Source organism: Struthio camelus, chromosome W, assembly GCF_040807025.1.
Source record: "Struthio camelus isolate bStrCam1 chromosome W, bStrCam1.hap1, whole genome shotgun sequence".
Lineage (NCBI taxonomy): Eukaryota > Metazoa > Chordata > Aves > Struthioniformes > Struthionidae > Struthio > Struthio camelus.
Genome location: NC_090981.1, coordinates 49,752,031 through 49,769,534, shown reverse-complemented (window position 1 = coordinate 49,769,534; position 17,504 = coordinate 49,752,031). Strand labels below are relative to the sequence as shown.

At 39.5% G+C, this 17,504-nt stretch overlaps 1 protein-coding gene across 3 annotated transcripts in view; it reads right to left on the bottom strand.

Annotated features, from left to right (window-relative positions):
• The window catches only part of LOC138064122 (phospholipid phosphatase 1-like), a 73,598-nt gene that overhangs the window by 18,800 nt on the left and 37,294 nt on the right, over positions 1–17,504 (bottom strand). For all 3 annotated transcript variants that reach the window (XM_068925248.1, XM_068925249.1, XM_068925247.1), the window contains exon 4: positions 183–240. In XM_068925248.1, coding sequence (XP_068781349.1) covers positions 183–240 — 58 coding nt within the window. The remainder of the gene's footprint in view (positions 1–182; positions 241–17,504) is intronic.

Genomic DNA, 17,504 nt, shown 5'->3' with positions numbered 1-17,504 from the left:
CCTTCCCTTACAACTCCTAACAAGCAATCTTTAGTTCAGTTTTCTCTGAGACAAGCGTCCTACAGAAGTACTGTCCCTTGCACAAAACAGCCCAAGAAACTGCTGATGTAGCCAATATTTCAATTTTGCACTAGATAACTAACAGACATTTGTTGCCAAGCAGATGGAAAGAACATACTTACTGCTAGGAACAGCATGCAGTACATGGAGAACGAGGAATGGCCAGAGTAAAATGATAGTCTGGAAGAGAAGAAAGACGACATTTAATTCCTTTTCACTTGCAATACTCCACAGTCTACAGTGAGATTAAGTTACCTTATTGTTAAAATGCAAACATTCCCAACATTCTTCTTTCTTGAAGACAGAAGAAGTCATAACTTGCATCTAACAACAGCTTTTGACAAACAGCATGGATTTCATTACTTCAGCAGCTATCCAATTTTAGTATTCTTAAATTGAACCCAACATCAGGTAGTAACTACAAATCCTTTGTCTAAAGTCTAAAGAGGGGGAAAAGGCAGGAAGAGGTTTATCCCTTTGAAGCCAGTTCACTAGCTAGTCAAACACAAAAGATGACATCTAATCTAACATTTGTAGAACTAAGTGAAACATCCAAGTATGAATCTAAGAGTGGCAACACTGCCTTCAACTTTTAAAGGCTTCCAAGAGGTCCAGACTGTAGCAAACTGACAACTGATGCTGACCATCCGCAAGACCCCTGAGATGGGAGCTCTTAGGGTGCGCCCTCCTACATATATATATAGGATTTCTGAAAGTAACTGAGTAATGAAGTATTTCTGATGAAGGTTCCCAAATCTCAGGCAAGGTATGCATAAAACAGAAATCCCGTTCACTTCTTTATCAGGAAGAGACAGCAGAAGGGAAAAGATGTTTTGACAGAATCTGGAAAGAAGAGAAAAACTATACTTAAACTACATATGCTAGTTTATGCAATGTCATTTGTAACTGTGTTGGCTATTTTACAGGTTATGAATAAGGTGTAACCAGAGTTATTTATCTTAACCAGGCTTCAGCGTGATTTAACTACGTAACACAGCGCTCCTCACTTGAGAGGAGAGCATACACAAAGTCAACTTATTAAGAGTAACACAGCTCTTCACTTGTGCAGAAGTGACAAACTACAAAACTTTTTGCATTGTTATATACAAAGTTAAGAAATCCTACATCAAACACTGGAAAGTAAACACCCACATTTCCAGTTTCCTCTGTAGGTTTTAGAGCTCTTGGTTTACATTTAATTCAAAGCCTTATCAATAGCTCTCAGTTTGAGAGATATTGAAGAAGCAGTCTGAGAAGATTTTTTGCATATGTAGCTATCAGATATTTTTCAATTCAGTTCTTCAAAAGAAAAGCTGCAGCAGTGTGTTATCTTCACATGTTTAAAATTCAAAAACATTAAGATGACAGTTTTGCTCATTACTAACTAGACATCCCTTCTCCACTTCAGCACTGCTTAAATCTCTTCTCCAGTTTAAACCCCTAGATGAAAGCCCATTACAAGAGCTAATAAGGTAAGAATTGCAAAGAGCTCCGTCTTTCACACAAGCATGTCGTATGAGCCACAAAAACAAAGCAAGCTATTCTACAAAATATCAAACACAGAATAATAAATTCTTAGCTCCTGATCCAGTATTTTATCCACTGACTTTGGGTCTATTGCTGTTGTCCAAAAGGCAGAGTTTCCCGTAATTCCTGAAGGCAACATATTGTCAGATGAAGAAATCCAAATGGCTAATGAATGAGAAAAGGAATAAAGACCCTTAAATTTACTTTGAAATTCCTACGCCCTTGTATAGTTCTTGTGGATTACTAGCGTTATTGATTTTAGGCATACACTACCCCAATATAACACTCAGAATGCCTTGTTCCAAGTTGAAGATTACCAAGTTTAAACATATTCTCCCGATCAGGCATAGGTAAGTAGGCTCTACGTGACTGAAAGTCTCATGCTTAGCACAAAATATCGCCAGAAATACAACTGGAACAAAGTATGGATCGAACTTGCTCATTGTGCAATCCCAGTGAAATTTCTTTGGCACTATCACTGTCTCAACTTCTAAATAAAAAGCATGCTAAAAACAACAATGCAAAAGACCTACACGTGCACACAACACACACACACCCCCCTCAGACTTCAAATATTTTTATATAAACAATGGAAGAGTTTCCTGACTATTCCTCAGCATGCAAACAGCCTTTTTCCCAAAGCCTGCAGAACATCCTGTCTATCAAACCCTCCAAGTGGCTGCACAGTTCAAGCTTTGTTGAAGACACTGAGCACTGGCTCGCCATGAGCTAGCATTTTCGAAAATGCCATGCTTACTAATCTCCAAAAGACAAGAGTACTAGAACAATACGTAAATGAAATGCTATGAACAACTCAAACCCTGTATTTTGCTAATGAAGGAAAGCACAAACGATCTCAGTAGGAAGTGGCACATTAGGTTTCATGATTTTATGTTGTTCAAATATAACCATTAGAACAGCACCCAGCAAAACTAATATCATAAAACAAAACTGTAAAGTGCAAAGTCTCTTGTTCCGATTCTTTTTGTAATGGTGAAGTCTGACATCAAAGAACAGTTTTGCCAAGGTCCGCACCTTTTAATCCATGAATATCTACCTCAGTATATCACTTTTGATGCAAGCTGTAAGGCTTCATTTATACAGGAAAAACCATGGGCTTTAATTATTTCCACTTATCCCACAACTTACTACTGAAGTACAAGAAAGCCTTAAAAAGTAACACCAAACCAAATCATACCATCACTTTCTGGTGTACATAGTCAGACAAAAAACCACCTACACACAAATACACAAAAACACAATTACAGTTAATCACTACATTCTGTTCAAGTTTGCATTTTTAAGAATACTTCAAAAAGCAGTCGAAGCCTGAACAATCCCTGCAAAGAAAGAATTGAGGTGGATACTGAACCATTCAGCACTTTTACCTAGGCTTTCAATTACAGACAAGCAATTTTAAGAAAGTTCGCTTCTTAGAATTGGACTTTGTTTCGTTCCATTCCACTTCATTCACACGAGGCAATTTAGTCTACAGAGCAGACCTGGGTGACAGAAGGTACTGCTTTTTGAACCATCTAATACGCCAGACAATAAACCTTGCAGTATATAAAGCAGACTCTGTAGTCTCCTTTATTCAAGCTTTGTACAAGGAAATATAGTAAGGTTTGAGGAAAAGAGACTTTCCTAGCAAGGCCCTAGGTTGGCTGCATTATTAGTGGAGCTGTGCAGTGCCATGTCCATAATTCCAATAAGCTCTTTACAGCGTTCACAGCAGTATAAAATGGCAAGAGATAAGTCTTCCCAAAAGAGACTGAGATGGTTCAGAGAGCAAAAAGCATCTACAACTCTCCCCAAATGCAAAAGTTTCTATTTCAAGGTCTTGTGGCACCTACATAGTCTAATACGTTACCAGTTTTAAACCCAATCCTGTTAGAGACACTGCCTATTCTCAGGGCTCACATAAAGCTGTAAAAGATGAGTTATCATTGAGAGAGCCAACTGCTGTGAAAGCACTGGTTCCACAAATAGAGTAATTCTAGCAGTTACGAATCTGTACATTGATTAGTAGGAAAAGGGGGCATAGCACACAACACAGGAGTGCTTGTCTACACTTTTCACTTGCACAAAACAACATGCTTTGGTAAGTTTTGCTTGGCAATATTTTAAGTGAATTATTAAGCAAAAGCATTAAGAAATACCCTGCATTTTGAGTTCAGTAAGCCAGCTGACACCACATCTCCATACAGCTTGTTTGCAAGGAAAACTGAATGTACAGAAACACATAAAGTGCACTCCTCTGCAAGAGTCTGAGAGGAAAAATGAATAGCCTTAGTGAAAAAAGACTAGGAAAGAGCTAAAAATGTACAGCATGGTGAGAAATTAAAAGACCATATTAGAAATTATACTAGAATGTGACAGATCAAGAGGAAGCTTGTTTTTTTGGTGTCACAATAAAGGTGGTAGAAGCTGAATATACTGGCAACTTTCCCAATATAGAAAGAACTGAATTACGGAATGATCCCATACAGAAAAAGAGAAGGTGGCCCAGGAAACATTACGAGGACTCCCACATCAGCGAGAGAAAAAAAAAAAAACCACACACATACACACCCCACAAAACACCATCCCACATTGGATTAGCCAGCTAGTCTTTTCTGTCCTCAGGTTCTTAGGAGTCTTCAAGCCTGACTCAAAGCTTCCATTGGTATTTGCCTTGCACAGTCTATTAATCTGGAGGTGAATAAATATCAGATAAACGCACTTAGTTGCGGCTCCGTTTCAAGTAAACTAAACTCTACACACTTGACAGGGAAATGTTTCTGGCATTTTAATGCAACGAGGACTTGATTTAACAAGGTGCAAATCTTACACACAAACTGAAGTAACACATTATTTTAAGAACAACTAGCTTTGCATTCAGAAATTAACATGGTTTTACAGCATCTGGTCTCCACTACTGTAGTTGTACAAGTCCGTAACACTAACTCCAAGAACATCACAGAATCACAGAATCGTTTAGGTTGGAAGGGACCTCTGGAGATCTAGTCCAACCTCCCTGCTCAAGCAGGGTCCTCTAGAGCACGTTTCCCAGGATCACATCCAGACGGATTTTGAATATCTCCAGCGAAGGAGACTCCACTACCTCTCTGGGCAACCTCTGCCAGTGCTCTGTCACCCTCACAGTGAAGAAGTTTTTCCTCAGGTTCAGATGGAACTTCCTGGGTCTCAGTTTCTGCCCGTTGCCTCTTGTCCTGTTGCTGGGCACCACGGAGAAGAGGCTGGCCCCATCCTCGTGACACCCTCCCTTCAGATACTTGTACACACTGATGAGATCGCCTCTCAGTCTTCTCTTCTTCACACCGAACAGGCCCAGCTCTCTCAGCCTTTCTTCAGAGGGGAGATGCTCCAGTCCCCTCATCATCTTTGTAGCCCTCCGCTGGACTCTCTCCAGTAGGGCCATGTCTCTCTTGCACTGGGGAGCCCAGCACTGGACACAGGACTCCAGGTGAGGCCTCCCCAGGGCTGAGTAGAGGGGGAAGGATCACCTCCCTCGACCTGCTAGCAACACTCTGCCTAATGCACCCCAGGATCCCATGGGCCTTCTTGACCACGAGGGCACACTGCTGGCTCATGTTTAACTTGTTGTCCACCAGCACTCCCAGGTCCTTCTTGGCAGAGCTGCTTTCCAGCAGGTCAACCCCCAGCCTGTACTGGTGCAGGGGATTATTCCTCCCCACCTGCAGGACCCTGCACTTGCCTTGGTTGAACTTCAGGAGGTTCCTCTCCGCCCACCTCTCCAGCCTGTCCAGGTCCCTCTGAATGGCAGCACAGTCTTCTGATGTGTTAGCCTCTCCCCCCAGTCTAGGATCATCAGCCAACTTGCTGAGGGGGCACTCTGTCCCTTCCTGCAGGTCATCGATGAATATATTGAACAAGACTGGACCCAGGACTGACCCCTGGGGGACACCACTAGCCACAGGCCTCCAACTTGACTGCGCAGTGTGGGTTAAAGGTTTATGTGGTACTCTGAACTGAGGCACTTTGTGCAATTATTGCCAAAAGATGTTTAAATGAATGCCTAAGTCATTTATTTAACAATAATTAGCAACTACTCAGAACTCAGAAATCCATTTTCAAAAAAAAACAGTATTACTGCACTTGCCCTCCCCCTCAGTAGTAAAATCCTAGGCCTTTCCCTTACAGAGGGGAAGAAACTGCCAGAGACTTTCCATTTCAGTAATCCTTATCTGGACAGGTTTACTGACAAATTAAGTCTCGCGGAGAAAATCTAAGTGCTTTGTACAATTCCCTAGTCATATTTAGGGTGGAGTTAGAGCTACTCAGCTCTGCTCACTTTAAGCAGTGGCAGACACAAAGGAAGCTTAGCCATTTTCGACATGGAATGTTTCATGAGAGCATGCCTAGCTTTTTGAAGAAAACTTGTAGCTACTTGTCTAACCATGTTGCTGTATAATGCAAACGAAGCCATTCCCAGCTTAACCCACTGACATAAACCAGATCTAGCAAGCTCTGATAAGTAGTAAGTAGTCTAATTTCCAATTACCTTCTGCCCTTCACCCTTCTGGAACAAGTCCTACAGATAGTCCAAGGAGGGATAGAAAGTAACCTTTTTCCTAAGCTCAGGATGGAACATGAAGTGGTTTAACTCATCTATGCATGTGACAGGGCTTGCCTTCACTGCAAAATTGCGGAGATATGTAAGAAACTTCCACTGGCTTCTTTGGGCACAGTAAGATAATCCATAATGAAAAAAATCTCACTCCCCGATTATCCTTTCTTTTCAAATGGGCTACAGCTAACCTGTGTCTTGCATCTGAGAATATTCTTTCTTCAAAATTCATCTGGGGAACAAGTTAAGTCCTAAAATTCTCATCATGTACATAAGCATGTAGTATGTGCTGAACTTTGTGAAATCAAAGTTCAGGAAACTCATGTTGCAACAGCATTCCACATTTGCAAAAAAAAAACCGAACACCACCAAAAGTATTCCTTTTTGTCAGTTTTGACTTATTCAATTTAACTCAAGACATACACGGAAAGTTTAACTTCCACCTACATTTCTAGTTAGCCTCCTCCAATTAAAAAAAAAATTAGGACCTTATTTGCTTCTTCTGCTGCAACTCTCTTTCAGAGAAACTTTAAAGTGTGAGAATAGCAGGAAAGAGGAGGAAGAAAACTCAAGTCAACATTTCTAAAGACTAATGTTTTGCTCTCATATGCTTCAGATTAGAAGCTTCTGTTCAATTAGCCATGTCTGCACACGTTACCCACATAATACTTTCTGACTCATAGGAGTGTTATTACCATTTTACATAAACAGAATGAGAACAAGGGTAATCCCAGTCAAGTCACAGGTTGGCTTATCACTCGGTTTTTAAACAAACTGCTTTGGGCACCCAGCACCTGGTAAGAGTTATACAGACAAAAAAAAAAAAAAAAAAAGCAGATTTCTGTAATCTTGAGCAATCCTGGGCGGGGGGAAAGAACATCAGCATTAAGGCGAACTTGGTCCCCATGGTACTGTTTCAGAACTACGCAGTTACATACATGCCTAAAGTTTTATCTTAGTATGATCTTCCCTTTTACTGACCTGGACATTAAACTACTCATTCTTTGCAGAATTGCACAGATTGCAAAGATGCACCTACCTACTCCCTTAGCCACAGCTACGTTCCAAATAATTTTCACGGCTTACTGAACACAAATGACAAGTTCTGAGTGCTAATGTACTTATGAGTGTGATAACAAGCTTAGGAACCAGTAGATAAAACATTTTTTAATATGTTTTTCAGGCTGACACTTGTCTATATTCTTAGAACTTAGATATGCATTTAAGAGGCCAGCTCAGTTGCTCTGAAAATGCAGTACTATAGCTTATAAGACCAACAGATACAAAGTACAACAGATTACCCTTTAAGGTCGAAATACAGGCTATTATACCTATGCAGTGATGCACTGGAACACTTACTGTATCCACAGTCCAAACTGTAAAGCCTAAAAAGATTGAAAGCATAGCTTTTTTGAAAACGGTTCACGCTGAATACAGTTATGATGAACAAAAATGAATGCTATCCATCACCACAGCAAAAGGCCAAGTCACATTATGTCAAAGTAGAGCTAAGATCAGAAAACTCTACCCCGACTGCAAAACTGCATCTCAGTTGGTTACAGCATATGCATCTTTCAGACTCAGTTCTCCTTACTGCCACTTAATTTCTACTGAGAGAAAGCTCCTCACATTTCCAGAGGAATTCAGCGCCATTCCATCATGCGCTATAGCCTGGAAGAAGTTTCTGAAGTTTAAATATTTGAGAGGTTCTTTCACTACCATACCTGACCTTTTTCCTTCCAAGTAAACTTCCTGCAAGTGTTATGTATGGGCTCCCTGACTAGGGGCACAGATTCTCAGAAGTGGTGGACAGTGTGGTTTGGAGCGGAAGTGTTCCAAATCAGTCAAGTTGCACCTTGACTAACTAATGAAACAGGCGTGGGAAGGTTTAAGTTATTTTTACTGTTACTCAAATAATATAACTTCCTCTGCTCTTCCATTCTTCCAACTGCTTTAGTTTAAGCTTCTAGTAAACATTTTCATATATACATTTTCAGGACCAAAAACAACTAAATTAGTTTGATGAAAACTGTATACTTTTCGAAAAGTTTCAGTATTGCAGAACCCCTCTTAGGTTAGAGATTTCAACACAAATAACCAGAATGCTGTAAAAAACATACTAGTTTTCCCCCAGCAAACATGTAATTAACAAGGCTGTAGAAACTCTAGAAATATTTCTGATTCATGATGCTATTAGAAACTGCGAGATTAGATAAGTAAACCTTTCAGTCATGCTTCAGTAAGCACAGTTTGATCTCTGATGAAGCTTTAAAACAAAGGCTGTATGAACAATTGCAGTATTAAGTTATTTTGCTATAAAAGAATGTTTGGTCTTAAAAGTAACAGCCAAAGGGGAGATAATATTTAAATTGAGATATATTATTTAATCTCAAGCAGCGACCCAATCTTTTGGGTTTTTAAAAATCCAAAGCAGACCACTTGCAAAGGCTATCTAATGAAAAAGCAGGGAGAGGAGGGGGAAACACCACAACCAATACTAGCAACTAACATGTAAGTGAGTTATGTACCACAGTTCGGTTTTTTCACAGTTAGTTTTAAAGGTGTTTTTAGAATGCAGAAGAGAAATGCAAGAGTTTCAAGACCCTGCATGAACTTCAAAACTGAGTCAGGTTAGCCCCCCATCAGCTGTCTGACACAGGTGGATAGTTACTGGAAACTGTTCTAAGTGATTTAACTTTACTCACTGGCATGCACATGCACCATCCGTGAAAGTGCTTAAACAGCCAGCTCTAAACAAAGTTCAAATAAAATCCCTGGCAAGTGATTAGCAAACAGCAACACCTTGGCAATTGTGTTTGAATAAATTACCAAGGTCAAAACAGTCAACTGTAATTTCCTAAAGACTTCTTTGAAGATTACATTTGAGTTTGCAGTGGCAAACTATACAGAGCTTGTTTCAAGTGCAGTCAGTCAGGGAGCAATATATCAACCTAAGTACGAAACTGGTATTTTTCTAACAGGTATCTAGTATTGTGATACAAGTCTGTACATTAGTACAACAGCCACTACTATAAGTGGGAACCTTAACAGCTTTGCTATTTTTAAATCATAAATGGAACAGAATGATAGAGTGAAATCAGAGACCACCTTCAACTATCCAATATTAAAGCAAGCTTCACAGAAAGCATTTCTCACATACATATCCCTGCTAGCTTCACTAGTCTGTTTTAGAGTAACAAAGTACCGATTGTGCATCTGAATGCCTCCTAAGTAGCTAGATTTGTACAACGTGGCTTAGTATTTACCACCTTAGGATCACAGGTTTAGATGCATGTATGTGCTCAGTGAGCTGAGGAATACACCACAAGGGACAACTTCTTGGATCTTCCTAGCTACTGGGTCTTCAACATACCTTCAAACCCAGGACTTAAGGGACTCCCAGGTTCTGCCCCATCACCCTACCCTAGATATCATTTTTTAGGACTTTAGTTACAAAAAAAATATTTTGAAGTGAGTGATTACAATATGGGGACAAACCTGCACTGTACAGCTAAAAATACAGTAAGTAGCTAATCCAGAAGACCTGTAATAAACTCAAGGAAACACAAGCAGGTAGATTAAGTGCCCTTTAGCACACACCCAGGACTATTACACTGTTTAAGAAAGTGTGTTGTGTTGATAGAAACTAGTTTAACTAGTATTAAAGCAATAGGATTGCTTAGAGGACCGCACTCAGATCAGAGTGATCAGAGGAACGCTGCAAACAAGTTTAGCATGACTAGAAGAGGTGGGCATTAGCAGCCTAAATGAACATACTGTTGTCCGGCCCAGTTTTATAAGTGAGTGCCACTGCTCCTTTCCCGCTCCTTTATATTCACCTGCCTTTTTAAGGGAGGGCACTGATTTCAGGAAGAATAAATTTAAAAAATTCATTTGTTGAAATTTTCTAAAACTAAATGATATCCGAGTAGGTGATTGAAAGCTATGCTTTCAATCTTTTTAGGTCTTACAGTTTGGACTGTGGATACAGTAATTGTTCCAGTGCATCACTGTGTAGGTATAATAGCCTAGGTTACAAAGTACAATGTAATCATAGCTAAAATTATTTGCTTCAAGGGCCAACATGTCAAAAAAAAAATTTAGGCTTACATTCTCTACTCTTCCATGGAAAGTAGCAGAACGCCTACATTCTACTTCTAGCTTTGCCATTAAACAGTGTTAATCAAGGCAGAATGTGTTAGGCCTTGTGCCTTCCTATCCGCACAATGGAAGTTAACTGCTTCATAGCCCATTCTGGCAGCATGGTAATTAAGCATTTGTACCTTCCTGCAAAAGCAGCTTGGTTTGTCTGAAGATTATAATACATTGCCAAAAACATGTAGCACTTCTGTTCTTTAAAAGAAAGCTAAGGAAAAAGGGAGGAGGGGGAGGCTTGCTATATGCATCTTTGACTTCAATGAATGCTCCTGCTTCCCTTTTCAGGGGTTCGGAGGCCTTAGTCTTTATCTCGGTGCAACACACCACTTTTTGGTTATGGAACTAGTAATGATATTTCAGTTTCAAAAACTTGTAAAAAGCTTTTGAAACTGCATTCAATTTTTCTAAAATTAATATAGAAGTTTTCCTGAACCCAGTGACTACCCAGATTTGAAATTCAATCCAAATTTGTCAAATGAAATCTAAAAAGATACTAACATTCCATCACAAAGGGATACATTTGGCAGTTGTTTACGTGTTAAATCTGCTAGAATCTGGACTTCACAACAAGCTATCCTCCCCCCCCCAACAAAACCTTGTAGCTATCTCTCCATAAGAGAACAGAAACAAGCCAGGAATACCACAGCTGTAGGTATTTTGAAACACAGACTGGGACACGTCCAACTCTACACCTTAATTGAGAGCTCATTTATTGAGCTCCTGAGCAAAAGCTAATGGATTGAAGGGTTCAAGATACTAAGTATTTTGACCCCTCTCCTTTTACATCTCACCGTAAGATACAGCTGGAAATGAGTAAAAGAAAAAGCAAAGTCATTAGATCAGCTCAAAGAGGAAGCTGGCTAGACATTCGGAGGCCAGCGCTCAAGTCCTTCCCAAGGCTGAAGAAACAAAAATTACTATGTCTTCCTCTCAGGCTTACTAGGTAGTTACTTAGTATTGTATACAAAGCAAGGCGGGGGGGGGGGGGAGGAAAGGAATGCCAGCTTCCTTGGGTCTTCCTTCTTGCCCTTTTTGAGGACTGAAGAAAGCAAATGCCACTCTAATCTTCAAAAAGGGCAAGAAGGAAGACCCAAGCAATGACAGGCCTGTTAGCCTGACTTTGATCCCTGGAAAGGTGATGGGGCAGATAACTCCGGATAGCGTTTCCAAGCACATAAAAGACAAAAACGGTGAGCATGGATTCACAAAGGGGAAATCATGCTTAACCAACCTGACAGACTTCTATGATGGAAACGGGGACAGCCCATCAAGGACACACAAAGCATTGCCCAAGCATATAGAGAAGGAATTAGGAAAGCCAAGGCTGGAGCTGAAGCTAGCGGGGGGTGCAAAGGACAAAGAGCTTCAATTGGTATGTCAGCAGCAAAACAAGACAAAGGATAACACGGACCCATCTCTGAATGGGGCAAGCAAGCCTGTGACAGAGGGCAAAGGAAAAAGGAAAAACAAAGGTACTTGATGCCTTACTTGCCTTTAGGCATTGAAGTTTTTTCCAGTACGATCTGCCTTCCAGCCTCACAGGTTTTCATGCCTAGTAGCAAAGTCTGAAGGAGAGGGGAACTACCCACAGTAAATGAAGATCTAATTATGGATATATAAGCCTAAAGCTGGATATACAAGTTCACAAGACTGGATGGGATGTGTCAGTGATGCTAAAGAAGCTGGCTGACATCACGATGAGGCTGTTCTAGGTATCTCTGAGAAATCCTGCTGATGTGGGAGGTCCTTTACAAGTAGGAAAAGGGAAAGTATTATGCCCATCTTCAAAAAGGGCAAGAAAGACTGAGGTAACTACGTGTCAGTAGGCATTAGCTCAGTCCCTAGGAAGATTACAGAGCAAGTCCTCATAGAAACCCTTTCTAAGCACATTAGGGACAAGGTGACTGGGAATGGCAAGCATGGGTTTACCAAGGTTAAAGTCATGTTTGAGCAACCTTATTACCTTCTGTGATGAAACAACTGGCAAGCGAGGGGAAAATGGTGGATGTTTACCTTTGGCTTCAGTAAGACTTTCAAGTACTCCTTCCTGCAGTATTCCAGAAGCCAAAGCAGGGAGGTACGGATTGGACAGGTGGACTACAAGGTAGTAAACAACAGACTAAGATTAGGGTCAAAAATAAGGGTCAACAGTTCAAAACCAAACTGGCATTCTTCAGGGGTCAATACTAGGAGCAATACTGTTTAGTGTCTTCATGTTGGACACAAATATTCCAGGCATCTGTGGAACATCCATCCCGGGGGCTCTTCAAAGTTTGACAGGTCAGGTTGGACAAGGATATCCAAGCTGCAGTTATTTGTGCTTTAACCTTAAAGTTGGACTAGACAACCTCCAGAGGTTTCTTCCTGTATATACCTGCAACTTTCTACATGCTTCCTATACTTCTGATATGTGGCTGGATGTATTTAAGCCGTTCTCACTAGCTATCGTTACAAAGTCCCCACGCTCTCCATGTTTACGTGTACATTAAAAGACTTAGGGTGTGTTTGGGAAGTGGAAAATCAGCAGTAAAAAGGCTCAGTTAAAGCTTCAGAAGACAGATTCACACATGTTTAAGACAGGTCTCTCAACCATATTCAGAAGGGTAGAAAACAGCTAGAAGAGAAGCCAGCATGCCGCCTCTTCCCCACCGCAAGTGTTTTAACACTTTTTTGTGAAGTATTAGGAAAAAAAAAATATGACTTTCACTATCATTTGTAGTGAACACAATCATACTGAAATACAGTAATACAGAAACAGAATTTGCTAACCTCTTCGCACAATTACCAGGTATTCCTCAGTTTTGGATTATCTGAATTGATTGTTAGTCTTTAAAATGAAAAGTAATTGGGATCAGTCAATTTAGTGGATAAAAGCCTAAGTCATGATCACTATGGCACAAGTAGCTAATCAGGTAAAGTGAACAAGTAAATTGAAACTAAGACTTTTGCCTTTGAAGGTTATAAATAATTCAGCACAGCCTTAGTATTGTTTGCGCTTCACGCTCCTTACCAAAGGTTGGTGTTACAAACCTGCTTTTAAATGCTTCTCTCCTGTATTACTGCAGGAAGTGATTCTGCAACAGGAGAGAAAGTTTCAGGAAAGTATACTTTAAAAATTTTAGAAGTTGTAGGGATGCATAATTTCCTCCAGCAGTAACTAAAACTTGCATCCATTTCCTCCCTACCATGTTTTTGTCCTTATAAAGGACATTATATAAAGTCAGTGACTATTCAAAAGAAATTGAGTAATAATACTGTGTACTTTATGCTACATCGTTTATTCTTAACATTTCCTGGATTTAAAAAAAAGAAATGCAAGTTTAAGTACTATCAGACTCACGATACCTGACCTTTACACAAAGCTTTAATGCCCTATTTGCATTGCCAAGTTTATAGCACATACAAACCCAGCAGAACAATCCTGAATTAAATTCTAAAAACACTCTAAGCTATAACATTTGCTACATTATTTTATTACATTAGTATATTTAGCTACATTATTTGGAGTTAAAAAACCTACAGAAATATTCTTTTGATTACATATAACACTTCAATACTAGAAGTTTTTGTTCTTTTGTTTTAGTTTTCACCTGCTTGCAGAAAGAATACTGAAGACCTAGAAGACAGAGAAGAAAAAAGTACCACATACAAAAGAAAAAAAAGACAACTTACCAGCATTATTAAGTTCCCACCCTCTTTCAAAAGTACTGATGCAGCACCTGTGTTTAAGCCACATTAATTATGTTTGGGATAGGCCTTCACATGCAATAGAAAAACCTCTTAGCCTGAGATGAAACTCAGGTTTACATACACAGTTAAGAGCGTGACCTTACTTTCCAGATTCAGCTGTTCAGGCCGGCCTGGTTAAACATATCTGCTGAATTCCAGATCCTGGAAGAGATTACTTACACCCTCAATCATATGTAGTCTAGCACTCCTACATATTTTTACTTAGCCCTACTTTACTGATTTGAAAAACTAAACAGACATTTGGCAAGTCACTAGCTTTATAGATAGCAAGTAGAGTGCCTAAAAGGCAGTTCAGCATATATCAGTATATACTGATAAACTAAGAATACCAGCATGCTAATTATTTAGTACTAGCGGCAGAAGAGCCCTTTGCTTTGTTCCTTCTTTACTCAGACAGGGAAACCTCTGCTGGTACTACTGGTACTGAACTAGTATTTCAAACTTACTTGACCAAGCTACTAAAACAAGAAGTCTCAAGTTTTGCATCCTTCTGCCCAGTGCAACTGAATAAAAAGTTGAAATGGATTACGTACTACTTTAAGAACTTTCTCTTCTGCTACCCAAAAGACAAGTCACCTCTACAAGCCAAGCACTCAGTGAGTTAGTTACTTTTTGCAATATTACAGTTAAAAAATAAACATTAGAAGCCCTAGATACAACTGAAATTAAACCTAGCAATATTGACACAAAAAAAACACACAGAATTCAGTCTTGTACAAACCACTGACCCTCAGACAACTGCAGTGAAGCAGCCCATATAAGCCTCTGCGTTTAATTTAACTAAAATGCAAAAGCCTGCCTGAAGAATGGGTCCTGTTAACAAATGGACATAGAAAAGTACATTATTGTCAGCACTTCTTAATTTAACTGGGAGATTTTCCACATACCTTTCGGAGCTCTAGGAGCACTACACACTTTCAATAATATACGTTAAAACTTGCATGCACCTTTCAAGAAATATGAATGAGCTATTAAGCACACAACTGTGATGTGATCCTCAGGCCTTAGTTTAACATGTGCTGGTAGTGAAAGTACAAATCCATTACAGAAGTTGTCAAGGAGAAGCTAAGCTATTTAAAGCTGAAGAGGGCTCCATTCTCAGCACAACGCAAAGCACACAGGATACTTAAGTCAAAGACAGCCAAGCATAAGCTGCTTTAGCATGAATATAAACCAGTGTGTGTACAATTTTTTTTTTTAAATGCTTGCTACTGATGAACAATATAAAGACTAATGGCTATCTTCCCCACTGGTCTGCAATGCTGTAATATAGCAGGTGGGCACAGACAGTTGCCCACATCAGATGGGCAGAAAAAAGTAGCAGAACAACATATGCAGTCAGGCTTGCCCAAGACACCCTCTCAGCCTACAGCCATAGTTTAGGGACTTCCTGAAACATAGGTGTTTGTCTTGGTTTTATTGTTCTAGAAATCTGTTCAACTGCTTTTTGAACTGGCCTATAAATCTACATATTCAGTACTGCAGCAAAGAGTTCCACAGCTTAGTTTCCTTAATCTTTGTATGGAAAGCCAGACTATTTGGAAGGTGTCATCTCCTAAAGATAAAACATGAAGGTAGATAATGAACAATTGCTCATTATCTAATTTCTGTGCCACTCACTTCAGAGATAGTGTTGAGGGGACAGATATAAAACAGAAGTCTGACTTGCAATCTGATGAAGTATTGCATATGAAAACTGTTTTCTACTTTGAGTTGGGGGCAGGGAGGGGAGAGGGGCAAAAAGTAACAAATAGAACTGCCTATTGGTATGCGTAGTGCAGCCACATAACTCCTTTTTACACTGGAAGAGTTATTTGTTATGAATGTAGAAGGTAAATGAGATCTTATATTCAGGTTTTTTTTTTTTTTTTTTCCAATTGTAACTGAGTATAGACTGTCTTGTCCTCACTCTCTCAGTACATTTATTTACCTAAAAAAATAGGCAGGTAAGAGGGTAGGTGGTAACAAATTTGCCTCTGATAATTTTATCCAACTGATATAGAAATTCACCTCTGGATTACATCTTGAGAACATAATGACCTCTCCCAGCTTGCTGCTGCACTCACTGCAATCTTTCTGGTGGCTCATTAACTGTAAGGTGTGTAGGCATGTCACTTAAGAGCACTGAAACCACCCCCTCAGATGTAGGGCTTAACTGCCATGAGAAAGCTAGAATGATTTAGTATGTCACCTCATCCATGACATCCATAGAGTACTATATCTCACTTTATTTTACCTGTGACAGTTGACTGACTTAGATTTCTACTAGTCTCTATTTACAGCTTCCCGTGCATGCAGAGGCCTCAGAATTGAGGCTGGAAACTGAGAAGGTGAGTTTGTATTAAGCTATCATCAGCTCAAGGCAATTTTTGAGGTCAGGTAGGCTCTCTTGGTCAATTTCAGAATGAGGTTATTAAACCTAGTGTTGACTTTTTTTTTTTGGGAGGGGGGAGGGGGGGGGGAAGGGTAGAGGCAGAGAAAGCCGGAACAAAACAATAGCTGAGAATACAAGTCCAAAAACTCTTCAGTTTGTCAAGGGATTGCAGAAAAACCTTGCTTCCCATACACAAGTTAGTGAGATTTCAAAGCACTAGACACACAGGGAACAATAGAAGCTAATGATCACTCTGTTATACCTTCCTTCTCCTTTTCCTCATGTAATTGTCACATAACTAAAAAACAAAAAAAACCACCCACAAACACACACAACTGTTTTTCATGTTTGAGGATAAGTTATCCTGGTTTGTTTTCCAGCATGCAAACATAAGCAACCACGAAAAATAAGTCTGAGCATATATATGTACCTACACAACTCAAGTCCAAATGCAACAAGACTATGACTCTTAGAAACTGAACAAAGACCTAGTAATATAGAAACACCAAAAGTGTACTGAATACAATTAATACTTCAGAGAAAAAGTTAAATTGTATGTGGTAAACTCTTTGCAAATTGAAGATATTAAAATGGAAAAAACAAACCAAAACAAAATGTTACCTCTTCATTACTCAATGAACTAGAAGATTAAAAAGCAGTTGTCTGTACATGTTAAAATGTATACTTAAGCAATCTGAGGTTATTGCACATTAGAATATTATTCCTGAAAAGTTCGTAATCACACAGCTTTCTACATTACTATGTAGTCAGAAAGGGAAACTTACAACTCCAGAGGTCAAGCACTCTTAAACTTGATCCTAAAAACTTCAAGATGCTAATACATCCTTCCATCCTTCTGCCAGCCAAGTTTTCACTAGTACAAAAAAGTACTTTTGATAACAAAAGGAGAAAGATAGATTTACACTATACATAATTATGCAGTCTATAGGTATGCTTTATGTAACTTACCTAGGATCACACAAAAATGAACAAACAAGGAGTTTAACCTCATCTTAAAACCTATGATACTTCTACTACAATGGA